General features: G+C 39.3%; 1 protein-coding gene and 1 long non-coding RNA gene across 4 annotated transcripts in view; one reads left to right on the top strand and one right to left on the bottom strand.

The window, feature by feature from the left end:
- Positions 1–7,524: 7,524 nt before the first annotated feature.
- Positions 7,525–8,710, bottom strand: LOC148845125 (uncharacterized). Its single transcript, XR_016102217.1, has 2 exons — positions 8,355–8,710; positions 7,525–7,977 (listed from the first exon to the last, which is right to left on the bottom strand). It is a non-coding gene; the product is annotated as an uncharacterized LOC148845125 (long non-coding RNA).
- The window catches only part of LOC148845124 (uncharacterized), a 53,930-nt gene continuing 35,002 nt past the window's right edge, over positions 8,695–27,622 (top strand). For 2 of the 3 annotated variants that reach the window (XM_088954954.1, XM_088954952.1), the window contains exons 1-4: positions 8,695–9,337; positions 12,247–12,431; positions 12,527–12,606; positions 13,432–13,837. In XM_088954954.1, coding sequence (XP_088811080.1) covers positions 13,455–13,837 — 383 coding nt within the window. In that variant the 5' untranslated portion in view covers positions 8,695–9,337; positions 12,247–12,431; positions 12,527–12,606; positions 13,432–13,454. Of the gene's footprint in view, positions 9,338–12,246; positions 12,432–12,526; positions 12,607–13,310; positions 13,838–27,622 lie in introns of all 3 variants that reach the window. The other variant, XM_088954953.1, reaches the window with a different exon arrangement.

The following is a 27,622-nucleotide window of genomic DNA, read 5'->3' as shown; positions in this document are numbered from 1 at the left end:
ATGAATTTCCTCTGGCTATTGTTCTCGAAATACTGAATCGACTAAATGATTCTGTCGATATTGCTCACTGCAGACTCGCTTTCAAGACCTTGAACACTTATCTTGTGATGTTCGATCTTTGAAAATTCTCTGCTCATTTGATTGATATCTAAAATCAAAGGTACCCGCAACCAAAAGCTCGATTACTCCCTTCAAAACGATAGTTAAGAATCTTGTCTTGAATTTGAGAAATATTGAATTCGTTACCATTGGCATTGAAAAACCATTTCAGGGGATACCCGATGACGAATCCGACGATCTCTACCTCACGACGGTTAATTTCATGTCTCAATGGTTGCCGGCTATCTCAGGACAGTTCAAATCTCTAGCAATTTCGGATTTCGATTTCCAATCTTGCTGGTGACGATCCAAAGTTCTGTCTCTGATTTCTTCATATTGTGAGTTAACCAAATTTCATTTCATCCCCCCCCCTTTTCTTCCTCACTCTTTTTTGTCCCTATGGACTATATCTTTGCACAATCAACAATCTCATGGAATTTATATTCTCTTTGTAAACCCACATTCTGATTCTAGACTATTTGAATAACCAATTTAAAGATTTGGATTCCAAATGATCCAAATTATGATCACAATTGACAAAAATAGAGAATCGGGAATTTGTTAAGAAGTAGAGAGGTGAAGAAGTCTATTGGTAAGAAACGATTTCAGCAAGCTCTGGACTAATTTTTGTTTTCTTCGTAGGCCACTCCCTTCTCAAATTGGAGGTCAAGAATGCTTTGCTGTCGGTGGAGGGCTTGAAACCAATGCCAATGCTCACAAGTTTAACACTAGAATTTATAAGACTGGATGATGAAGACTTAGACAAGGTGAATGAGTGCTTCCCCTCATTGCAAGTTCTTAATTTGATTAGCGTTGGAGGGCTTAGAAACCCTAGAGTTCATTTGTTGTAGCTCAAAAAAAATTTCTTGTAAAACAAACACTAGAAAGTGGATTTTCTCACAAAAATTTTCTCAGCAAACAAACACATTATAACTAACTGAGAAAATAAACTTTCCTCTTCTCATCCCATCCTTTCTTAGTCCAATTTTCTCAGCAATCAAACAGACCCTTAGTATCATGCTGATCTCTTTGCGAGGAAGATGACGAAATCACTAGATAACACGAAACTTCGAGTGGAATAGGTACATAGCTCCCTCACTAGAATAACATTAGCCCATTGCAGCTAGAACAACCGTAGCTCCCCTGCCTCCGCCACTGCCGCAGCAACAACAGGTTCTCATTCAGTCACCGAATTCAGCAATGGGGTGGATTTAGAAGGATTCCACACATGGAGAATATCTCATCGTTTGCATAGTATTATGCAGGGGAGATGTTCCCAATTCACGGGGGGGGGGGGGGGGGGTAGTGTGTTGCGGGTAGACGTGGGCAGGGTTGATTTAGAAGTGGGTTTCCTTTGTCGTTTATAGTTTGATACAAAAACTATAAAAAAGGTATGTTAGAAATTTTTAAAAATACATTAGTCATGTGTTGTCACATGTAAACAAAGCGTAACTGAAAGTTAACGATAAGGGTGGTTTTAGACAATTGTTAGAAAACTTAAGGGTACTTTTAAGATAATATGTAAAGAATAAAGATAGAGTTAGTCAATTTCCTAAATCATAGGGATACTTTAAAGAAAATTTCCCAAAAGAATATGTATGTAATAAAAAATGGGAAAATTGGAGATTAATACCCTATACTTTGGGCCTATTTTCACTTTGATCACCAAATTTCAAAACATTCTAATCTAATACCTAAACTTCCAAGACGTGCCAATTTAATACCTAAACTTCCAAGACGTGCCAACTTTACCTACTGTTAACCAATCATCAGTAGGTGTGACATCATGTGCAACTTAAAACTTGAAAATGAAAAAAATTACCCTTCAAAATAATTATTTTAGGGTGGCAAAACTACCAATTCATGTAACAGTGTTGTGTCCTCATCCCCTCTATGGACCTTTCCAAATCTACACCTGGGCGCCAATGCACCCGAGAAATTCCAACACCTAATGCCACATTCATGTCCTGCCCACAATTGAGTCTTGGTACACATAATGGTCCTCAACTTCCCTCAAGTCCTTAATGGATGAGAATCATGAAACCTCAATTCCAAGATCGACAAATGACCCAGATGCACCCGCCCTCATTGGCACCTTAATGATCCCAGTCTCACTAGGTCACCATCGCTACCTATAAACTCCGGAAATCAAGGTTTTTAAAAACGAACGGAAACAGAATCAGTTAGGGGACCGGTTTTCGGTTAAGTGATTCAACTGTTTGGGTCAAACGGTTTGACTTGTGATGTCATAAATAAATTAAAATAAAAAATATATTTATAAATAATAAAAAATAGTATAAAATTAAACAAAAATAGAAAAATACAAGAAAATACAGAAAAAAACAAAAAAAAATCTAAATACAAAAATAACAAAATATATAATAAATAGAAAAAAATATATATAGAATTTTCCTCTCTGTTCTCCCTTCTTCTTCTTCACTACGATAAAGAGTAGAGCCGATAGTCTCTATTCTAAAGAGAAAGTTTTAAAAACAATAAAATGAATAAATTAATAAAATAAAAGCAAGAGTATGAGGGAGAATGAGAATGAGAACAAGAATCAGGGAAAATAAATGGAGAGATGGAAAGGGGAGGAGGAGCAACGACACTGTTCTTGCTGCTCGCAAAGCAGAGTATATGTGCTCCTTCGAAAACAAAAGCAATAGTTTGAGAGAACCTACGTAAAATCGTCGGCCGCCACTACAAAATTTCCGGTTGCCGTTGTTCTTATTTCTCCTTGCTACTGATAACAAGAAGAAGGAAATCCGTCGTTGCTCCTTGTTGCTCACTGCCATAGATGAAGCTCTTTTGAGGAAGGAAATCTAGATGACAATCGCCGGTCATCGTGATTCACCTTTGATTGACGTCGGTTGTGGCTGCCACAGGTCATCGATCTAGCTGTCAGAGTATGAGAAGGAAGGCTAGAACTTGGAAGGGTTAGAAGTTAGAACAAAAATCTAACACGTAAGGGAGAATTTGGGATATGAATGATTTTTTTTTTAAATCGGACAAAAATAAATTTTGCCTACCCACAAACAGCCGATGTTGTTAGGAATGGCAATGGGTAGTTTACCCATGCAAATTGTCCTACCCAAACGTTTTCTACTAAAAGAAAGTTTTTTAATGCTTATTATGTGATTTGAACCTAGGTCAATAATAATAGCACCAAATCTCTTAACACTACTTTAAACCACTAAGCCATTTCCCTTTTTTTTATTATTTAATGGAATAAAATAGATTTTATTAACTTTTGTGTTCATCAAAACAATCAATACATATATATGATTAACAATTCCAACTAAAAATTAAAAGAAATAATATTTAAAATTAGAATTTTATAACTAAATGAAATAAATAAATAATCTATCAAATCCAAATTTACATCAAATGATGATTTTAATCCTAAAAAATTTATACAAATAAAATATTAATAATAGAATAATTATCTTAGTACTTAAAATTTATAAATTTGTACATGATATATAATATAATAGGTTGATATTTATGCATCCCAGGTATCGGGTATCGAATACTTTAAAGTCAAAACCCAAACCCGTCTCAAACCCTATAAGGTTTTAATAAACGAGTCCTATTAGGATCGGGACGGAGCCGATACCAAAAAATTCCCGTGAAATTTCCATCCCTAAATGCCGCCACTAACATTCAAGACATTGCATTCATCGTCGGGCAACTCTAGCTCTAAACATCAATTGAAGTTCTTACTAATTTGTTCCTCGTCGAAACTGTGTTGACGCATTGTATTTCGCTTTGGGTCTCCCAAGAAACTGAAGTTTCTGAACAGAGTGCAGGAACTTATTTTATGATGTAGATGTCCCGTGCTTAGAGTTACTATGGATTCTCCGTCGACGTCCTCGAATTTTTCATCCATCATCGTCAGAAGCTCTGAGCTTCGTTAAGTTGAACCAAGAGAGGCAAAATAGAAGGGGAGAGAGATGGGGTTTATTTGTAATTAAATGAATTAACTTTAAATTATCCTTTTACTGTATTTGATTGGGTTTAGCATTGAAGCATAGGTGAACGAAAGTTAGTGCTAAGTCAATGGTTTTTATTTGTTTGTTAGCACGAAGGAGATGTGAATGCAACCAACCACACTGGACAGATGACGCTTCATTGGAGTGCGGTAAGGGGTGCAATCCAGGTTGCCGAGCTCTTACTCCATGAGAGTGCTCGAGTCAATGGTACTGGTTTGATTTGTATGGTTATCGGGTTTGTAAAATTGGCAAACAAACTAAAAGTCTTTTAGAAGTATATTTATAGGGACTTGGGAATGTAGAGATTGGAGCTACTACAACACTTGTCTTATCGGTGATGTTGAAGCTTGCCGGTGAAATTGCTCACTATCACCACTGCCACTTCCATCACCACCGCCACCATCTCCTCCCTCACTACCACCTCCACTTAAGGTCCAGCATTCACGTGACCTTTTCGCTCGCAGAAGCTACAAAAAACAAAAGCAATGAAAAATTTTCACCTATTAGTTTCCAAGCCAAGAGGACAGAATAGAATTAGTTCTCTATTCACCCTCCTAATTCCTCATTTATTTCTTTTAAATGAACGAGTTTTTCTCTGCACTGACATCTCATTAGGAGAGAGAGGAGGTTATTGGAGATGTCAGTGTCACCGATTCAGGTAGACATTGTGGTGTCCAAAGATGGAAATGGAACGTATAAGAAGATACCTGATGTGATTAAGGCTGTTCTTGGTTACGATAGTGTTGTGGCAAGAGTATAACCATTGCAAAGAATAGTTTTTTGGACATTTTTTCTGATGATATTTCCTTTTTCGAGTACCATTTATACATATTAGAATCGTGCAAAGAACTGGTTCATAAAGAAAATCAGGTGGCATCTGAAGGGTATTTGTGTCTTTTTACATGCCACTTAATAGTAAGTACTAAGTTGGTATGTTTTGAAAGTATAGGTAATTGGCACGTCTTGAAGTTCAAAAACCAAAGTACATAGTACCAAATGTGCAATTTTCCCTAAAAAATATATAAATTCACATGAAATAAATTGTGTTTATATATGTTATAAATTCCCTAAAAAATATATTTATATTCACCGCTTTGAGGCTATTTGACACTTAATCATCTCTCCTATGCCCTTGTTTTTTTTAAAGCTTGCAGAAAGAGTTTGGATATGCTCTTCACAGCGTGTGCCTCATACCGACCTCACAACATGTCCTACCCGCACATCAGGAATACAAGGTGGGATGTGGCTGTAAAGTCGGTGTGAGGCGCACTCTGTTTTCATATAGGAGCATATCCCAATGCTTGTGGGAAAGGGATTCCCGTCATGAACCCGCCTGTTTCCATTCATAGTATGTGTTTGGTACTGTTGGTGTTTCCTCAAGGGGCATTTATCGGATAAACACTCACTTTGAACGTGCTTCATTTGGTTGTTTGGTTGGGCCTATTTTGGGCATTTCAAGAAACAACCCATAAAGCTACTTTACAACTCAACAGGATAAACGTTTTCTCATGGATTGGTTGTTTCCTGTTTGATTGCACATTTCAAGAAACAACCATATGTGTGTTTTGGTGTGACACTTTCATTTGGATGTGTAGGAGCCATTAGTCAATCCAATGGTCCAAATTATCTATGCTTGCATGTAATGACCGATTTTCAGATCCAACGATGGGTTTATGATGCAAACCACATCTAATGGTCAAAAGAGGGAAACTTTAACTAAAGGTTGCTTGCAAGAAGAAAAGAAGTATGAAAAACATAATTAGAAGGCTTATCATAAACACATGTGGCTAGTATTGTTGAATTAGAATTCCTCTCAAATTCAAGATGAATAGCCAAATAGATAGGTTCTTCACCAAATGACTAGACTTGGAAATCCTCTCCCCCAAGAAAAATGAATTAAATCAGGTTCAGCATTTCCCATGGTTTGCCATGATAGAAAGATTACACAAAGGTTTCTTCCTCCATGAACTTCAATTCCTAATGTAAATTGGATACTTGGTTGAGTATTGCATAAGACCAGATGAGAAGAAAAAGATTGTACTCCAACATTACACAACTTGGTGCCCTATTTGACGCATCTTTCCGCGTGGTCTTTCGACTGCTTACAACCTGGGAAGACAAAAAATCGGTCTATTCCCGTTTGGCATGTGGGAGATCTTGTTGTCAAAAAGATGTGGAAAGCCCATTTTAGACTAATCTCATGTGGAAAAACCTGAAACGATGCATGAAAAGATGCATGTCTATCAAATGGTCTTCGGACTGCCTAGATTTTATGTCAAAAGCTCAATATATTTATTGACTATTAGATCTATGAGAAGATCCTCTCAAAAAGACTTGCCAAACGAGCTTAGAATCATGTTTAATGATTATAAGGTGCCTTGGTCAATAAGGACTTATGCAAATGTCCATTAAAGAAGCAACAAGAACCAGCCCTAAAACGTAAGACACATGGGAATCTTTTCTTAACTAGGTTACCCATTAAAAATTTCTTGATTACATGAATACTAGAAAGTAGGAAAGACGTATGTTCTTTGGTTTAGTGTTCTTCATTCATAGCATAGAATTGCTTTGCTTAAAGGCCATATGATGGAGATTTTATGCACGAAAATTACGATTGCCCTTGCCCTTATAGGAGATCACCATTTTAGAAATATAAGACAATTCAAACCCAAAGCAGCCAACAGGAGAACTATAAAGCAACTGGAAACCTCTCTGTCAGCCAAACGGTAATTTCACACCTTGCCATTGCAGAAGGGGAAGAAATTACAATTAATATTTAGATTGGGTTTGGTTCTGACTTTTAAGGTCAAAAAAATAAAAAATAAAAAAATAAAACACCAAGGACACTACGACGATTTCTGATCTGGTGCATCGAGGATTTACCATTTTATAGAAAAAAAGGGATTATATATGATAAATTTTTGGGCCCTAATATCACTAAAATTAATATTTTTAATAAAATTTCATAAATAGGTTAACTTTTAAAAATAATATTAATTAACGGCAAATATACTTTCGTCTTCTTCCGGAAACCATTCATCGGCGCCGTCGCTGCAACCTTGGACAATGCCTCTGCCTTCCTCCATCGCCTCCGTCCAGCTCTGCCTTCGCCTCTGCCCAACGCCGCCACCTCCGCCCACCTTCGCTTCTGCTCCTGACAATATTATCGGAGGTGGGGGGAGGTAGAGGTGGCGGCGGCGACGCTGATGGATTTGAATGCCATTTCCATCCACCTGCCTGCCTCCGACACTGGTTGACTGTATTGTGTTACACTCTTACCTTCCATGACTAAATAAATAAATAGACAAACATTTCAATGATCCAATCCACTGACGTTTTCTTCCTCCTTGACGCTCAGCTCCGCAATCATCGCTGTTTTAAATTGCGGGACATCAATTAACAAAAGAACGCAATCACTGTTACAGGGTACAAATTTGAAAGTTTCTTCCTTTTAACAACTTCATTCAAACGCTTAAAATCAAACACTCCTTCACAAACTCAAGCTAGGGACTGGGGAGCGTGGGGCAGTTGGTTACGTCTTCCTAGTACCAAAACCCAATGAAATTATCCCACAAGAGTGCAACAATGGCGAATACAACTGACAAAACAATATGGCTTCCGTAATTGGACAGAGACCCATTCTTGCTCTTCTCCGACAAAGATGTTGGCGGTGGAGGCAGTTTCTTGATGTGGACGGCGACTTTCATGCCACTGCAGCAGAATCCTTTGCCACTGATGAAGTAGTATGTCTTGGTGACATTGAGTGGAACCACATCCCTCCTTGCGTCAGTGGTCCAATTGTGAATCGGATGGTTCTCGTTGCATGTCTCATAGTTTGTCTTGTTCACTTCTAGCACATTCATCTGGTTCCTGTCGTATACAAAAACTGCGAGCAGGGGAAATGCGGAACTGGGTTAATTAATAACGCAATAACTCCAATCAAAATCATTGATAAATAGAAAGAAAATTTGCAAAAACTGCGAGCAGGGGTAGTGAAGAGCTGGTCAATGACTATCAGTCTATCACCAGTGCCGCCGCCGCCGCCGCCCGCCCACCTCCGGCAACGTTGTCGGAGGCGAAGGTAGGCGGAGGCGTTGCCAGAGGTGGCGGCACTGGTGAATAGATGAAGATGAACAGTATTTTAACCTTATTTAATATTTTTTTAAAAAAATAATCTTTTTCTCAAATTTATTAAAATTATTACTTTTATTTATATTGCCTTAAAACCTATAATCCCAAAAAAAAGCATGGCCAAACCCTAACCACGAATTTGGGTATCGAACTGAGGATAGCCGCAGACGGTCGGATTTGCAGAGAGTTGCTTCTTCTCACGCCTTGACGCTGCTCGTAGGTTGTGGACGCCGGTAAATTTGCTTCGACACCCCGTTAATCCCCGCCTTGATGCCGGCAAGGTGCTTCATACTGACAAATTGGCCATTTTCTTCTGTTTTTGGCAGCACTGTAACACCCGCAAGGTGCTGAATACACCGTTAACCCCTTGCAAATTCGTTGCTATTTCTTTTGCCCATTTGAACGGTATGTCCCCCGCCCCCCTCCTCTGAACATTGATTAGCTTCCTTTTTATTGTGAATGTTTCAACGATACAACGGTGGAGTGAAGCTTCCCCCTTATCATTCTATGTTTCAAGTTTCAACCATAATTTTTAAAATCGGATCGGAAAACCGGAAACCGTTCAACCCTCGGATCGGATTATACTATAAACCGCTATTTTTTAATTAATCGTTGAAAAGATTAAAAACCGCTGATTCGGGCGATCGAACCGCTAAACCGTTCGATTCGGGCAGCGGTTCGCGGGTTGCGAAATTTCGTTCGATTTATAAAAAAGAACAAAAAAAAATGGCATTCATGTCCCCGATTCCAGCCTTGCGAGTTAGGGTTAGAACGAACTTCCAGCCTTCTGCTTTCCTTCCTCGTACCCCGACGGCGCGACCGACGACCTGCTGTAGCCACGACCGACGGTAGATCACGACGACCGGCGGCTACGGCGGATTTCCTTCCTCAGAAGGGCTTTATCTACTGCGACCGGCGACTACGGCCTTCCTTTCTCACTGAAAGGCTTTACCTACGGCGACCGGCGGTTACAGCCTTCCTTCCTCACAGAAGGGCTTTATCTACGGCGACCGGCGAGTACAGCCTTCCTTCCTCACAGAAGGACTTCATCTACAGCGGATTTCCTCTTGTAATCAGCAGCAACAAGGAGCAACAAGGAGCAGCGGCGGCCAGCGGTGAGTTTTGAATTTTTCGCTTAATTAATCTTGCTTAATTATTTATTTGCAATTTATTGTTTTATTTTTCTGTATTTATTTGCACTTTTCTGTTTATTTTTCTGTATTTATTTGCAATTTTGTGTTTTATTTTTCTGTAGTTATTTGCACTTTTCTCTTTTATTTTTCAGTATTTTTTCTGTATTTATTTGCAATTTTCTGTGTTTTTTTTTTATAATTATCTGTGCTTTTATGTACTTTTTTGTATTTTTTTTTGTATTTTCTGCACATGTATGAGTATGACTAAACACATCCTAATTTATCTTTATTTTTTCTGTACTTTTCCTGTATTTTTTGTGTTTTCTGTATTTTTTTTAGAATGTTTCTGTACTTTTTTTTGTATTTTCTGTTTGTTATATGCTTTGTTATTTTTGTATTAAGATAGTTTTATTTTTCTGTATTTTTTGATTTTTTTGGTTTTTTTTGTGTATTTTTTAGAAAATTTCTGTAATATTTGGAAAATTTCTGTATTTTATTTTTATATTTTCTATGTGTTTTGTACTGTATTAGTTTTGTATTTAGATAATTTTATTTTATGTATTTTATTTAATTTTATGCTATTTTTATTATTTATAAATATATTTTTTATTTTTAATTTATTTATGACATCATGGGTCAAACCGTTCGACCTGGATGGTTGAACCACTTAACCGAAAACTGGTCCCCTAACAGATTCTGTTTCTGGTTCGTTTTTAAAAACCTTGGTTTCAATGACACCTCCTCTGATGTTGGCTGTCCTTGATTTATACATATGATGCTGAATGTTTTTGATTTACAATTTTTCTTCTCATGTTTTTGATTTACATGGTTGTTGTTGAATGTTTTTGATTTACAATTTTCTCATATTTTTGATTTACATCAACACAGTTGTTGTTGAACAGAGGCAAAGGGGTGGGTGAAATTCTTTCACTCTAATTTGTAAATCAAGCGTAATGTGATTGGTGAACAAATAACGAGGGGAATATATGAAGAGAAAGCATACCAGGGAGATCAATGACAATAGTACATTTATCTTCCTCTGTCTTCCATCTGTGGCAGTGTTTATTAAAAAAATGTTAACGGAACCAAACCCGCTCCTAATTTCGTTCGTGTTCTAGGATAAAGAATAACAACAAAACGAGAAATGAGAGAGAGAACCGCCTGTCGTGGTGGAAGTCGATGGTGATTGATGGGGGCTACTGACGGTGATTGACGTGAGAGAGGGCAGAGGGCAGAAGGCAGGGGAGAAAGGAGAGGGTTAGAGGGGAAGAAAAAATAAAACAAAATATAACAATTCACATAGGTGAATGGCCCTATTCGTGTAAATCTAGCATGTACTCATTTCATTGGCCCCACAGCCCGCTTAACAGCGTTGGGGCATTCATCAAATCCGAGCTCGTTCAACAGCCTAGAATTCAGCCCATCAAATGCATCAGACCTGGACTTGATTTCCCTGATTCTCAACGAACAGAAACTTCGGTATGAAAACTAGGTAAGTTCAATTCCACTACTATGCTGATAAACTATGGTTCTTCTTTTAGTTCTTTAGTACATGTTTTACTATAAAATCATCTTAGTTTTTTTTTTTTTTTTTTTAAAGTTTGTTGTTGTCTGCCTTTTCTTATTTACATCATGTCTCTCATAAAGCCTAATCCTCTGGCCATGTTACCTCTTTGCTTTGTTTGTTTAGTTCTTTAAGGAAGCTGGATTTAGGGAGGCTATCCAAGCGACAGAAGATCCCTCATAAAAATAGTTCTTTCTAATAATGTCTCGTGCATCATACAGGGGACCTGGGATGACATCTGTTTTCATCCCTGAGTTTGTAATCGACAGTTAGTAACTGACCATTGCCTCAACCTCCCTGAGCTTCCTAACTGTCGATTGCAAGCTCAGGGATGAAGACGGATGCCATCCCAGGTCCCTTGTATGATATATGAGACATTATTAGAAAAAACTAATTTTATGAGGGATCTTCTGTCGCAAGATAGCTTCCTTAAAGAACAAAACAAAACAAAGGAAAGAGGTAACATGGCCAGAGGATTAGGTTTTATGAGAGACATGATCTGAATATGAAAAGGAATGGGAAGAATGAACTCAGTTCTGATTGTAAAAGAGAAAAGCACAAAGGCAGACAACAACAAACGAATAAAGAAAACTGAGATGATTTTATAGTAAAATGTGTACTAAAGAACTAAGAGAAGAACCATAGTTTATCAGCTTAGTGGTGGAATCGAACTCACCTAGTTTTCATACCGACAGATTTTTGTTCGTTGAGAAGCAGGGAAATTAAGTCTAGGTCTGCTGCATTTGATGGGCTGGACTTTGGGCTGTTTAACGAGCTCAGATTTGATGAATGCCCCAGTGCTGTTAAGCGGGCTGTGGGGCCAATGAAATGAGTACATGCTAGATTTACATGAATAGGGCCATTCGCCTGTGTGAATTGTTATATTTTGTTTTATTTTTTCTTCCCCTCTAACCCTCTCCTTTCTTCCCTGCCTCCGCCCTCTGCCCTCTCTCGCGTCGATCACCGTCAGTAGCCCCCGTCAATCACCATCAACTTCCACCACGACAGACGGTTCTCTCTCTCTTTCATTTCTCGTTTTGTTGTTATTCTTTCGCCTAGAACACGGATGGAATTAGGAGCGTGTTTGGTTCCATTGACGTTTTTTCAATAAACGCTACCACCTCAACACCACCTCGGTGTTTGGGTTGATAAACATTTATTGGGTTTGAAATCAATGTTTGGTTCAATTGTTTATTGAGAAAACGATGGTAAACGTTTCTTCATCGATTTTCGTGAAAGGAGCCATTATGGGAAGCATTAAATTCTTGTTTCCCCCAACAGCTAGATGTTTCATGAAATCCATGGCTGATGTGGTGCTGCTGTGTAGTTTGATGTGGTGCTGATGGTTTCTGATCCGATGCATCGCGGATCTACCATTCCACAAGAAAAAAAAGCATGTCCAAACCCTAACCACGAATTAGGGTAGCAAATTGAGGATAGTTGCAGACGGTCGGACTTGCAGAGAGTTGCTTATTCTAACGCCTTGACGCTGGCTGGAGGTTGTGGATGCTGGTAAGTTCACTGTTGACACCCCATTAATCCCTTGCCTTGATGCCGGCAAGGTGCTTCATACTGACGAATCGACCATTTTCTTCTTCTTTTGGCAGCCCTGTAACCCCCTGCAAGGTGCTTCATACACCATTAACCTCCTGTAAATTTGTTGCTATTTCTTTTGCCCATTTGAACGGTATGTCTGCCGTCCCCCTCTGAATATTGATAAGCTTCCTTTTTACTGTGAATGTTTCAATAACACATCAGTGGACTGAAGCTTCCCCCTTGTCATTTTTATGTTTCACAGTTTCAACAACAGCTCTGATGTTGACTGTCCTTGATTTTATACATATGCTGAATGTTTTTGATTTACAATTTTTCTTCTCATGTTTTTGATTTACATGGTTGTTGTTGAATGTTTTTGATTTACAATTTTCTCATGTTTTTAATTTACATCAACATGGTTGTTGTTGAACAGAAGCAAAGGGGTGGATGAAAATTCCTTTCCAGTTAGATCCCACTGGATGGCTGGATAATAAACAGTTTTCTCATGTTTCAAATTTCCTCAGTAACAGTCTCATATAAACAATCAATATAGAATGATGCAAATGCCTTTCCAGTTAGACCCCACTGGATGACTGGATAGTAAACTAAGAAAGTCTATGTAACATTGATCTCTAGACAAAGATTGGAGGGCTTATGTTAATTACGCCAACTATGGAGTTCTTATATATTAGATATCCACATTGTGTTCTTGCTAGAATGTTAGAACCTCAACATTAAACTTCAATACAAATGTATTAAATATTTTCATTTTTGGTACTGGTGAATATTTGCATTGTATTCTTACTAGAATGTTATAACATCAACATTAAGCTTAAATTTTCTTTGGGCTTTCAGGTCAAACATGCTTTACCTGTGTTGCATCCTGACATTCATAGAAGCATCAGTATATTTTTATACTTCTTGATAGATAAGATTTTACAGATGTTATGCTCATTGCTTATAAACCATTAAACAGTTAAAATATTGTAGTCCATAACAATGGACTCAATCATCTCTGCTGCCTTGGAGGAGATTTGTGCCCAGGGAACTAATGGAATTTCGCTTTTGGATTTATGGCCAAAGCTACAAAATTCACTTTCTTCAGCAGGACTACATCTTTGCAACAATGTTAAAAGTGCCATCTGGACCAGAATCATCAGCATTCCAGGGCTTCATTTTGAAGCTGACAATTCACCCTCCATCTCTTATAGCTCTCAAGACCTTTCTAATCAATCATTTGAAGAATCTGAAAAGCTGAGGTTGAAGATTGTAGCTGCAGAGCATCTCAGGGATAGCTTTGCGGGGCTTTATGATCTCAAGGCTGCTGATTCTGGATTTTCCCCACTCCAAAGGCGTACACTTGAACGACTCGCCATTGCCAGGTTTATTCTGGTTGAATTTTGTGTTATTTCCTTTTTTTTTGTAAAATTTTTGTGTTTCCTTTACATGTTTGTTAGTTTTATTAGATGACTGCAGTGTGATTTTTTTTGTATTAAGTTGTTTCTTAATCATAACGGGGGACAAGAACATTATACTTATTAATAATATTCACAATTGTAATCTTATCAAGAATGGAATGAGTGAGGTAGGTGATTTGGATGATGGGTTATCAGAGGATTGCCTTGGGATGCCAGGTGGGGAATTTCCCTTTAATGTTTCACCTAATTGTGTATTCCAATTGGAGCAAATGCGTCGGCTGTGTCTATATGGCAAGTAGTGTTGGATAAAGTGGATAAGAGACTGGAGTCTTGGAAATATAGATATTTACCTTTGGGAGGTAGAATCATGCTTATTCAAAGTATGTTCTCAAGCTGTTTCTTTATATTCCTCGTCTATTTTCAAGGTTCTGGAAAAGGAAGTTGAAGAGTACAAAAAGAACCGCATCGGAATGGGGGGGGGATTCCATGAAAATTTTCATTTAGTTAAATGTAGACAGGGTGGTTTGGGAATAAGGCGAATTTGAGAAATGAATAAAGCTTTGCAGTAAGTGGTCATGGGGATTTGGTATGGAGAGATGCTTTGTGGAGAAAGGTAGTTGCTTTTAAATATGGGGTGTCAAGATTTGGTAGGGAGTCCGAGGAAGTTACATCATCATCTGGGGTTAGAATATGGAGAAGAATAATGAAGTTCCAAGAGGAATTTGCTTCTCATTTAATGTTTTAAGTTGGAAAAGGAAGTAAGGATATGGTGAGGTTTTGGAACAAGTCTGGTGTGGGGAGGAGAAATTTAGTGATATTTGTCCTAGACTCTACAAGTTGAGTTCCAAAAGTATTATGGTTAACCAATGCGTTGAAAGGAGAGATGATAAAATTGTATGAGTCCTATTGTATGATCTGCAAAAGAGATTCATTAGATTAAGATATTAAATAAGTTTAGTACAACATTGGAGCACTCCAACCAACCCAGGTATATAGCTTCACTCTTTTTCCCAAAGCAAAGTATGCCTGTTAACTCCATGTTTTGCTAAATGTCTGCCATCCCATTTGCAGCTCTTCTAATCCAGCTAAGTTTGGTGTTGAGTTCTCTTGATAGGTAATCTATCTCCTTAAACGTATGCTTGTAACTCCAAGGTGCTGAAATTGATTGCCTTGTCCATGATATGACCAGTTTTGAGTCCCCTTCCACTTCTACATCTTTGAAGCCAAGTTGTTTTGCTAGCCTTAGTCCTAGAGATGGCAATTTGACCCATCCCTGCTAGGGCTCTGACCTGCCCTACTTCAGTGGGTTTCTTATCAGGTTTGGGGCAGGTTTCAGGGAAACCCAAAATCTGGTGATTGGGGATGGTATTTGCCCACCCTGCCCTAATCCTGACCCCATACACACAACTTTTAATATATATTATGATAGTACATTACATAATATAATATAATATAATTCTGGGTAGGTTTCAAAAAATTAAAAAAAGATTTTTGTGTAGGAAAGATTGGTACAAATTCGGGGATCCTTGTTCCCCACAAGGACTGGGATGGGGTTAAGATTTCTAGCCTCGTTGGAGTACGGGGTGGGGTATTTGAGTTTGGGGTTGGGGACAATGCTTGCAAAACCCAACCTGCCCTGCCCCGCCTCCGATGCCTTTCCCACTTAGTCCTTATACCAATGCCAAAATTTCAGTTCTATTTGAGTCATCAAAACTAATTGGTCCCAAATAAATAGCCACCACAACACCTAAATGATTTCTAAATACTCCCCCTATGTCTGCCCTTCCCAGTTTTCTCATAGAACTATCGTCAAAATTTAGTTTCAATTTGTTTTCAATTGGGGCTTTCCAATCCATACTTACAATGTCTCTCCTTCTATTTGTTTGTGCCACTTTTGTTTAAGATCTTACTATCTCATTATTTGAGAAACAACGAAAATTTGCTCTTACTTTTATACCCACTGTGTAGCTCTTACTTTTGTACCTTCTATAAGCTCCTCCTTAGACCTGCTATTATCGTTGAGAATTCTTTGGTTTCTTTCTTCGCACAAAGTCCACACAATTGCTACCTTTACTACTCTCCACATAACTCTTCTCTTTTTTGGTTGGCTCGAGAAATTGGGATTGAATAAGCTTACCATTATCTTGGGGGAACCCACTTGGAACCAAAGAGAGAACAGAAATACTCCCAAACACAATGCACAAAAGGATAAGAGATTAGTAAATGGGGATGGTTTCACCACAAGCTTTGTATAGCACACACATATAAGGAGAGAGTCATATATTAGGCCTTCTTTTTTGCAGTATGTCACAGGTATTAATCTTTCCAAGGAACACTTCCCAGCATAAAGCTTGAACTTTTGGAGGGATGAGCTTACACCAAATTTATTTCACTGGGAAGTTCTCCCCTGTGGAAACAAAATGGATGAGTAGGTCAAAAAAATGGCATAAAAAAAGAAGCCACAGGGTTGGGAGACCAAATTCTACTATCTTCCAAGTTAGGATCCAAAAGGACCAAATCCAGCTTGGCCAACAAATGGATGAAGGATTTGAAAGTATGAGAGTTTTATTAATTAAGTAAAAGAATGAATATGTATAGAATATTGAGCATCCGCAAGATATAAAGTGCCTAACATTGTTGAGGTTTTTTCTCACCCTGCAATTATTCTCTTACAACAAGTTGCCTCAAAACCTTTGTTCTGTGTTCACCCCTTGCCTAGCAATTGCATCAAAAGCTTGCATTCATTTAATAGTCGTACAAGACTACAGAGACTCTTTAGGTTTTGAATAGAAAATAAAAGAGAAGGAGAAAAGGAGAAGAAGAGAGATAGAGAAGAAGCACTCGTGGGAGAAGCTTTGAAAGAAGAGAATGGTTGGAGTGCTTAAAACAACTGCCCCAATCCTTAATTTATATACATGGTTTCCTAATTGTAAAAGAACTTTAATGCTTACATGGCAATAAAAGATAAGATTAAAATAGAACTAATCCTAGATAAGATAGAATAAAACTTATCCTTATCCTACTAGGAAAGCTGATCCTAATCAATTAAATCTAAGTACATCTCAGGGTGTCACACAAATACTCTCAATGTGGGGTCCACAGTTTCCTATACTCCCCCTCAAGTTGGGTAGTAGATATTTGTCATTCCCAACTTGCATAGATTTTCTTCTAACTTCTTTCTTGAAACAGCCTTGATGAGAAGGTCTACAAGTTGCATGTCGGGAAGGCATATTTCTTGAGATGCAACCCTTTTTCTGATAAAATGCTGGTCCACTTTGATATGCTTAGTTATGTCATGCTGTATTGGATTATGGGCTATATTGATGGCAGCCTGATTATCACAGTACAACATTAGGGGTTTCTCATAAACAATACCCAATTCCTCTAGTAATTACCTCAACCATAGAATCTCAGCCACACCATTTGCCATGAACCTATATTCAGCTTTAACACTTGAACGAGAAATAACACTTTGTTTCTTACTCTTCTAGGAGACCAGATTACCTCGAACAAAGGCACAAGAGGTAGATCTTCAGTCATCAACACACCCAGCCCAATCAGCGTCTGTGTAGACTTCTATCTTCATGTGGTCATTTTTCTTGAACAAAATGCCTCTACCTGGGGACCTTTTCAAATATGCTAATATCCTTTCAACCGCAAGGAGGTGAGTAGTTCTAGGAGAGTGCATATACTGACTAACTACACTGGCTGCATAACTAATGTCAGGTCTTGTGAGGCAAAGATAGAGAAGCTTTCCAACTAACCGTTGAAACATAACTTTATCTTCAATAGGCTCTCCACCCTCTGCACTAATCCTGTGGTTTTGTTCAATAGGTGTGTCCGCAGGCTTAACTCCCAACTTTCCTATTTCTTCTAGTAGATCAAGAATATACTTTCGTTGAGAGACAAAAATCCCATGCTTGGATCTAGCTACCTCAATGCCCAAGAAGTATCATAATTCCCCCATATCTTTTACCTCAAACTCTTGATGAAGGAGTTGCTTAAGAGACTCAATTTCACTAGTACCACTCCCGGTTACTACAATATTGTCCACATACATGGCAAGCAAAGTTACGGAGGAACCCACTCTCTTAATAAACAAGGTGTGGTCTGGTTGAGCCTGCACATATCCGAACCTATCGTCTGAATATGTCAAACCATGCTCTAGGGGACTTTTTTAGTCCATATAAAGCTTTGTTCAGCCGACAAACCTTTCTTGTCTCCGTACCATAAAATCCTGGAGGCAACTGCATGTAAACTTCTTCCTGCAAGTCTCCATTGAGAAAGGCCTTTTTAACATCCATCTGATACAACGACCAAGAGTAACTAGCTGAAAGAGATAATAGTACTCTAATAGTGGTCATCTTTGCTACTGGTGCAAAAGTTTCTAAGTAGTCAATACCATATGTCTGAGTAAATTCTTTTCAACTAATCGGGCCTTATACCTTTCAACAGAACCATCAACATTGTGTTTCACAGTGAATAACCATCTACATCCAACAAGTTTCTTTCCTTTTGGTTGATCAACTATCTCCTAGGTATTGTTTTTGATGAGGGCATCCATTTCTACTTTTATTGCATCTTTCCATTCTGGTACTTCCAATGCTTTCTATAGTGTTTTGGGAATGGGAATATCAGCAATGGATGCGAGAAAAGACTTGTAGGAGGGAGACAAATGATCATAGGATAGGAACTGAGAAATGTAGTGAGCTGCAGTGCAACGACGTTTGCCTTTATGGACTGCTATGGGGAGATCAAGGTCACTGAATGAAGGTGAAGGCTCCATGGTTGAATGTCTCTCATCTGTAGTATCTGTGGTACTTGGATCTGGATTTGCAGAAGGAACTGGTGTTACTGTGGTATTGGGATCTGGATCTGTAGTGGGGACTGGGACTGGTCTGCACTGTTGATGTCCAAAATCAACCTGTCTCCATTGTCTGTGATAGATTCTCACATCCTTGCACCTTTGACATCCTTCCCCATTACATCGTTCTTCACTTAATGGGATTGGAAAAGGAACTTCCAATGAGCTACTCTCGGCTTCACTATTCTCCCCCTGAGGAGAAACCCATTGGATAATAGGGTTTATCCTTAAAGAAGGTGACATCCATTGAGACAAATCTTTTTCCAGAAGTTGGTTCATAACAACAATATCCCTTTTGAGTTTGGGCATAACCAAGGAAAATACATTTGGTGGCCTTGGGATCAAATTTGGAGATGAGGGCTTAGGATTTGAATGAAACAAATGCACCCAAAGGTTTTGAGGGGAATGGTAAATAATTCTTTATCAGGGTATAAAAGGGTAAATGGAGTTTTCATGTTAAGAACCCGTGAGGGAATCTGATTGATGAGATAAACAGCTGTAAGAACAACATCCCCCCAGAAACGTATAGGCACATTTGAGGTAAACATAATGCCTCTAGCTACCTCCAATATGTGTCTATTCTTTTTTTCAGCAACCCCATTCTGCTGTGGTGTATTTGGGAAGGTACTTTGATGGATAATCCCATGATCAAGCATGTAGGAGGCTAATGTGTTTGCAAAATATTCTTTTGCATTATCTGATCTAAAAATTTTAATTTTGACCCCAAACTGGGTTAAAACCATTTGATGAAATATTCGGGTTAATGCTGGAACCTCATCTCGAGAACGGGATAAGGTAAACCCAAGAAAATCGAGTGTAATCATCAACAAATAATAAGAAATATCTGTAACCCCCCATGGTAGTGGTATGATAGGGTTCCCAAACATCAGTATACACAATTTCAAAAGGAATATTGCTTATGTTATTACTTAATGAATAGCTGGTCCTGCAATGTTTTGCAAGCTCACAACTTTCACATTTCAAACTAGTCATCTGGGCAGATTCAAATATATTGGGAAACAAACTTTTCAAAGCCTAGAAGGATAAATGGCCCAATCTATTATGCCAAGGCATCACCTGATCAACAGACTGAGAAACAAATGATTTCTTAGTTTCACTATCTTCTTGATGAGCACTTCCTCCAAGTATGTAGATTCCATTTGTCTCACTACTAGTCCCAATCACCTTCCTTGTTTCCAAATCCTAAAAAACACATCGATCAGGAAAAAAGGTTATTGAACAATTCTGCCTTTTTGTAATGCAACTAACTGAGAGCAAGTTAGTATTAAGCTTAGGAACATGCAAGACAGAGGATATGGAAATTGCATCAAACAACTTGATGTCTCCTTTGCCAGAAATAGGAACAAAAGATCCATCAACAATGGACACTTTGTCTTTACCAGAAGATGAATGATAGGTAGAAACTAGCGAAGGCAAGCTAGTCATATGATCAGATGCTCTTGGTTCTATTATCGAAGAATGTTCTGTATTACCTGGAGTTGAAGCATGATAAGCTGAGGCCCGATTACCTGATTGAGAAAAAGATGAGGTTAAAGGAGCTGATGATGGCTGAGAAGATGATATTGAATTACTGACTTCACTTTCTAATTGTGTCAGAGCAGCTTGGACAACAGATAGGGTATCAAGAGGGGTACCTCTTGAAGTCGTTGAGGCTGCACTATCAGTGTTGACAGCCATATTGGCATTACCCTTTTTGTTTCTGAGTTTTACTTGAACTAGATGTGGATGCAACTTCCAACAGGTGTCTTTGGTGTGTTTAGGTTTTTTGCAATGTTCACAAACTAGGTCCTTTTTAGCCTTTTTCTTCATATCCCTTTCCTTGTCTCCCCCTGGCTTGGGTTTAACTTCTGTTAGGGAAAATTTGAAAGGCTGCTGGTATAAAATGACCTTTCTCCTAGTCTCTTCACTGTGCACTAGGGAATAGGCTTGTGATAGAGTCACACTTTCTCTTGTCAATAGTTGCTATCTTACAATATCATATTAAGAATTTAGACCAACCAATAACTCAAATACTCTATTAGTTTTAATCTGCTTTCTGTAAGTCTGTGCATCTTTCTGACTCTCCCATTCAATTGTCTCAAGGTGGTCAATTTCATGCCATAGGGATTTTAGGGTTGAGAAATAAGCAGAGACTTGTTTCTCCCCTTGCCTGAGATTTTTGACCTTACATTTCAGCTCATAAGCCCTAGCAACATTAAGGGGCCGAGAGTAGGTTTCTTTCACAACATCCCAATTTTCTTTAGTTGTTTTTGCCCATAAGTAATTTCGGCTGATGTGTGGTTCCATAGAGTTGCACAGCCATGTCATCACCAAATAATTTTCCTGAATCCACTTAGCGTAAGTGGGATCCTCCTTGGTTGGTTCCTTCACATCGCCCAACAAATAGTTCAGTTTTCCTCTTCCCCCAATGGCCATCATGGATGATTGAGCCCACTCTAAGTAGTTTGAACCCATCAAACTTTACAGTTGTAATCTGGAAGGTGTTTTCAATCATGCTGCCTGAACCAGCCCCCAAAACACCTTCTCCTTGGCTTTTAAACTCCATTAGAATGCTTCCTAATTACTATACCAATCGGCCTACTGGGTCTATAGCAGATAACAGGAGGGTTCTGATTCATAAACCCTAATTTTGTGACAGTCGGCCTATTGAGATTGAACTGTATCAGTCCTGTTAAAAGGAACTATTGGATCTTCCAAAGAGCAAAGAAAAATAAAGGGAGAGGAGACAAATCTGATTACCTCCCTAAAGCAATAACAACCTTGAAACTTGAGGGTTTTCTCTTAAACCCTAAAAAATGCAGAAAGGAAGGTTTTTTTCTTAGCCGTACCTCTTATATCAAGAGACACTTGCTGCAGATTTCTGTTTAGGATTGAAAGCTTACCAGAAAATTCTAAGAAACTCTGATCTTGATAATCAGCTTCAGTCTTGAATAGCGGAAACCGATCTTGAACCAGAATTCTTCTGAAACTTTGATCACCACCTCTAGTCTTGATCAAGAACTGACTTGATCCTCTTCTCTTCCTCTGATTCTTCCTAGTTATCAAAGATCTGATAAAATCTTTGGACTGTTGCTGTAGATACCCTCCAAGAATCAGCCAAAGGGAGTTTTCTCTATTCTTCCAGCTCTAGGCGGTTCTCATGTGGTCGGTTGGATCAACTCACATGAGAAGCCCTAAATTTGGCTCTGATACCAAGTAGTCATACAAGACTACAGACTCTTTAGGTTTTTAACTAAAAATAAAAGAGAAGGAGAAAAGGAGAAGAAGAGAGATAGAGAAGAAGCACTCGTGGGAGAAGCTTTGAAAGAAGAGAATGGTTGGAGTGCTTAAAACAGCCACCCCACTCCTTAATTTATATGCATGGTTTCCTAATTGTAAAAGAACTTTAATACTTACATGGCAATAAAAGATAAGATTAAAATAAAACTAATCCTAGATAAGATAGAATAAAACTTATCCTTATCCTACTAGGAAAGCTGATCCTACTAAATAAAATTTAAGTACATCTCAGGGTGTCACACGAATACTCTCAATGTGGGGTCCACAGTTTCCTACACATTTCAATTGCCAATGTTCTGAGCAAGGATCAAAATTTCGATACGATACGCCCCATATCGGGATGGTTCTGAGCTCCTTCAAGCAACACTAATGTTGCCAAGGACATTGTTTGTTTTATTGTAGCCAATGCCCCACCTTTTAGTTTCCTCCCTTCACTAAATTCCTCAATTTTAGAGTCCTTGCTATTCTTAGATTTTGCAGTTGTGCTATCAACTCAATCTTGATTGAATTATCCTCCCCTATGGGTCTTGAGAGGGATGTCAAGTTGTTCTCCCATGTGGTCTCTAGAAACACCCCCTATTCCATATATTCTACGGTTGTTCCTGCTACATCCTTCAAACTTTAATTTTACAACACCTTCTAATAGATAGTGTGTAGATTCCCCACTTGCATAACACAGAACAAACATGAGGAGATAAGCACCAAAAGGGTATCCTTTTTTGTGGTATTTTACAAGTGTTCTTTTGGTTATGCACCTCCCAACTAAAATCCATAATCTTAGGTGGTATAGAGTGGTTCCCCTCCCCCCGGCCCTTTATTAGTGTCATCTGTTGATATGTCTCTGAATTCCTCTTTGGTCTAGAACATAGCGGGCAACTTCAATAATAATAACATCTATCAATAGTGAGGGATAGGGACTATGGAGGAATAGTGATTCGTTGAACTCAATGGCAGGTGGATATGAAGTAGAGGATTTTCATCAACAGCGAACTGGAGGAGAGAAGTGGATATCGAAGCTAAGAAATTATGTTTTGAAGAAGGAAGAAACAATGGTAGGTGGGCGTTAAAGATCAGAGAAGAAAAAAAAGCTACCATTTTTGTAGTTGAGGAGGTGATTGGATGGTTGAAGGGTTTCATGGATGGGGCGATACTCTCCATTATAAAATAAGGTTGGAGGAGTGTAGTGGGAGTAGCTGGAAAAAGGTTCAAAGTTGAAATGAGGAGAAATGTTAAACATTGGTTTGTAGTGATCATGGGAATATTTGGTGATAACAGAAGACAGATGCTATGTGTGCTGGAGGGGAGAAAGAGAACAGGGTGGCAAGGTTCAAAATTTTGATATGTATCAGGCCGTATTTGCTGATACGTATTGTATCGGTGGCCTCCCGATACACCCCTACAGGCGGTGTTTTGGGGTCTGACATGGTTGAAGGGCCTTAAACCGACCCTTCTGAACCAGTTGGAGAAGAAAACCTAAAAAAAAAAAAATTAAAAGGGAGCCATGATACAGGCTGATATGCCCATACTGGCGTATCGGCTGTATCAATATTTTGAACCTTGCAGGGTGGTGGATGTTTGCAGACTTACTACAAGAGTTTTTGTTGAATTTGGAAGAAAGACAATTTCCAAAACAATGCAATGGCCCAGAGATCTGCGACGAGCAGAGCTAAGGGAGGAGATGGAGGAGGAAAAACAAAAAAAAAAAGGAATTTCACAAGCTATTGTCTCTAGTGCTACCATAAGCCAGAGGATGCTCTTAGATGTGGAGAACGGTGTTTGGGAGAAGAACGTGATCTTCACAACAACAAAAAAAAAATTACAGATTAGGGAAGGATTTTGGAGGCAGTTATGAGAGATTTAAGATAAGGGTTTTGTGAACATTAAGCCCTTTGATGATTTGAAGGCTATGTTATTTGGAGTTGACGATGATGTTTTGGAAAACCAGCTCTGTTGATCTCGAAAGTGGATTTCTCTACTAGTTTAGAGAGGTTGGAAGGGGGAGGGGAGGAGGAAGCTGGGGAAGGGTGTGCCATTGTTGGTGATGAGTTTGAGAATGAAGGTGAGATTGGAGGAAAGGGGGCTACAAGGGATGGCAGAGTCGCTGGGGGTTAGGATGAGAGCTACGTCAAGGATTTTTTGCATTTCGAGGAGGTGAAGGTTGGAAGGTTGGGTGTTGACTTGGGCTGAAGCAGCAAGTCTAAAGAGTATGAGGAACAGATTGACAGGGTGGTTAGTAAGAAATCACGTAGTTCGAGAAGCCATAATGTCATGCCTGTGGCAAAGATCTTCTCTAGGCTAAAACTTGGTCTGGTAGGGGCAGGACCTACAGAAAACTACAAATGGGTTTATAGGAGGAAAAGAGCAAGAGGCAATGGGACATTTGGTACTGACCAGGGGGGGTGGGCGATGCAAGTTCAGCCATCGATCTCCCATTTGGGGAAGGAGCAACAGGAAAACAAGATGAGTGGTGTTGACTTTAATTCTAGTACGAGCTGGATGTTGCAAAATAACGATGTTAATGTTGGTGACTCAGTGTGTGTGACTCTCTAGAAATTAGCGGATAGAGAGGTCTTGATTGGAGCCTAGGTTTGTTTTTCTTGGGTGGTTAGGAGTTTGCTAGAAGGGCCTTTGAGGAGTTTAAAAGGAGGAGATGGTAAGAGAAGTTGAATAAAAGCTAGAAGGGCCTTTGAGGCCCCAAACCTTTCCACCACTGGGGTCTAAAAGCTAAGTGATCTAGGTTTGTCACCTAGAGGTAACCCTAAGTATTTAAGCAACCAATCCCCTTTCTCACATCACAAAGAGTCTGCCATATCCCTCAAAACGCCTTCCTCAAAATTGATGCCAGCCAATAAGCTTTTAGTCCAATTAATCTTCAAATTGGAGACCCTCTCAAAAAGATTCACTATCAACTTCAAGTTTTCCACTCCATCTCTACAATCCCCATTACAGAAGACAAAAATATCATTTGCAAATTGCAGGTAAGTTAGCAAAATTCTCTCCCAAATGCTCTTTGTGATGTTTGGGAGTTGATGAAAAAAAATGCTGTTAATGTGAGAGCTGGAGATTGAGAAGAATCATGGAGAAGTTTGTCCCGGCGAATAGGTGGAAGAAAGCTTTGGGTGTGGAGAAAAATTTTCTGTTTGAAGAACAGGAGGAGGTTCCACTTTCAAGATCAAAGAAGACAAAAGGGCTGTTGTGGTTCTAAATAGGGAGGCGGCAGGATGGCTCAAAAGTTTCATAGATGGTAACCTTTTTGCCATTACTGAGATAGGGTGGAAAGCTGAACTAAATTTGCTGCAGAAGAAGTTTCTGGTAGAAAAGAAGAAAAATGATAAAGGAGAATTTATCCAACTGATCGAGTTTTTTTTGGTTTGGGTAAAGGGTAGGTCATTTGCTTTCCTGCTAGAAAAGGAAAACAGGGCTGGGTGAAGGTGGTGGAAACTTTGGACGATTATGAACTCTGGGCAAAGGAAGGTCAGAATGTTTGGAGAGAAAAACCAGTGAAATACCCAGCCATGGAATGATATTATGAAAATATCAGTCCTGTGGATAAGCTGCCAGAACTGGGAGGCATGAGCAGAAATACTATATGCTCAAAGATAGTGGCTGATGGTAGATTGGATGAGTGGAGAAGAAAGAAGGTGCTCAGGTTGAGCAAAACAGTAGTGGACTGGGAGAGAGTGCTACAGGACTTGGTTGAAGTTCTGCCAGTCACAGAAAAGACAACTCTTCATCCCTTTGGTGATATGGCAACAGTGTTGGATTTGCCAAATAATATTGAGAACTTAACTCGTTTCAATACATGGGAAGGGTTAGAAGTGGTGGAGAACTGGAACCCTTCCTACAATGAGCTGGAGGTTGAAGGTGATAACATTGGTCTGAAACTTCTGGGACATCCCTTCAATTAGTGGGTAGAGGAGGTCTTCCTCCAGATTGCAGCACTATGCGGAGGAGTCCTACAGGAAGTGGACCTATCTGACCTCAAAGTTGCAAGAGTACGAATTCGTGGTTCCAAACCAGAGAAAATTCCCAAATCGATTGAATTCTTCTCCGTCGGAAGGTGGAGACAAGTTTGGGTTGCGTCAATTTGGGAGAGTGGGAGGCAAGTAGAAGATAATGACCTAGCAAGGCAAAGGTCATGTGGCACAGTAAGAAGGGGGGTAGTTTCTTATGTGGACATTTTAAAGTGGGAGTTCAAAGGAAAAAAAATTTGGAACCGGGGTCGAACCAGATGGTCGGTTTGAGTTTTAAGGGGCAGTCATGTAACAACTTAAAAGTCACGTGTAGGCCTATTGGGGAATCGATGGGGGATGCTAGTTTGGGTGTATCGTCATCCCCATCGATCCCTGACAGCAGCAGTAGAAAAAGAATGCCAAACTTTTAGCGGGAGAAACGTGCTTCTTCAAACAAGATAAGCCTAACCCCAGGTACACAAGATCGAAGGATGTACAGGGGGATGAAATTGATGATAGGCGGTGGATCAATTGTGAAATTTCTGAAGAGGAGAGCATCTTAGACGATGACTCTAGCATTGGAAGTATCAATGGGACAGTCCAGGCGCGATTGGACGATGAAGAGGACATAAGTATTGAAGAGCTATTTGCGGTAGACAAAGTCGGTGATACCAAGAACATAGGAGTGTCTACTGTTAATGAACCTTTATAGAAGTTTCTTGAGGTCGAAGGAGGAAGAGAAAATTCCAGCTCTCAGGTGGCACTAAACCAGGTCCAGGATCAACAAGGATATTCATGCTCCCTTTAGGTGAGTAAACCCTCTCTTGTGAGTAGCAAAATCAGGGTGATCAAATGGTGTCTGTGCAGGGGATCCATAAAGCTTCGAAGGTGATACCTTTAAGGGATACATGTACAGGTTCTGATCAGTTCACAGTAGCCATGACTCAAAACCAAACAGAAAAGCCTGTTGTTTTGGAGAACAATATTGGTCCGAGTTGGGTGTTAAAGGTTCCGAAATCCCCCAGTCTATTGATGTGGTCCCTCCTGCGGATAATGGTAACCCTGCAACCTTTGTGGATTTCCTTTTGCTACGGACTCCTTTTCTAGTTCTGTTGCAGATGGCCTAACCCCTGATCTCGCTGTGATTAAGCCCATGGACTTGAATAACAACGTTGAAGTTGTGGTGGGGGAATCTCCAAATGAAGATCCAAAACTTGATTGTGTGGGGAAAGCAGCATCTTTGGGGGAAAATGTGAGGCATGTTGAATATAGCGAGGAGGGGGAGAAGGGTAAAGAAAAAATGGGACCGGAGAAGGATAACCCTGATTTGGTGAGAGAAAAAGAAAAGAGTTGCAGGCATGAAGGAGACTCTTTAGGGGGAAAGCAACAGGCAGAAGAGGATCAAGTAAAGAACCTAACTAATAGAATGAGGCTTAACCTAGGGAAATTTAAGGAGGTAACAACTCAAAAAATGATTTGGAAAACAGGGGGTGGAATAAGGAAGAAAAAATTGATTGATGTGGAGAAACTAATCAATGATGTTGAAGGGGACAAAGAATTCAGTGCTGGGTGGGGGGAGAAGAAAAGGTCTTTAGGAAAAGGGGGCATTGAGATTCTTTAATTAAGCATAAT

This window comes from Nelumbo lutea, chromosome 7 (genome assembly GCF_056320005.1).
Source record: "Nelumbo lutea isolate HS-2025 chromosome 7, American lotus-T2T, whole genome shotgun sequence".
Lineage (NCBI taxonomy): Eukaryota > Viridiplantae > Streptophyta > Magnoliopsida > Proteales > Nelumbonaceae > Nelumbo > Nelumbo lutea.
The sequence above is the reverse complement of the archived record's forward strand: the minus strand, read 5'-3'. Positions and strand labels throughout refer to the sequence as shown.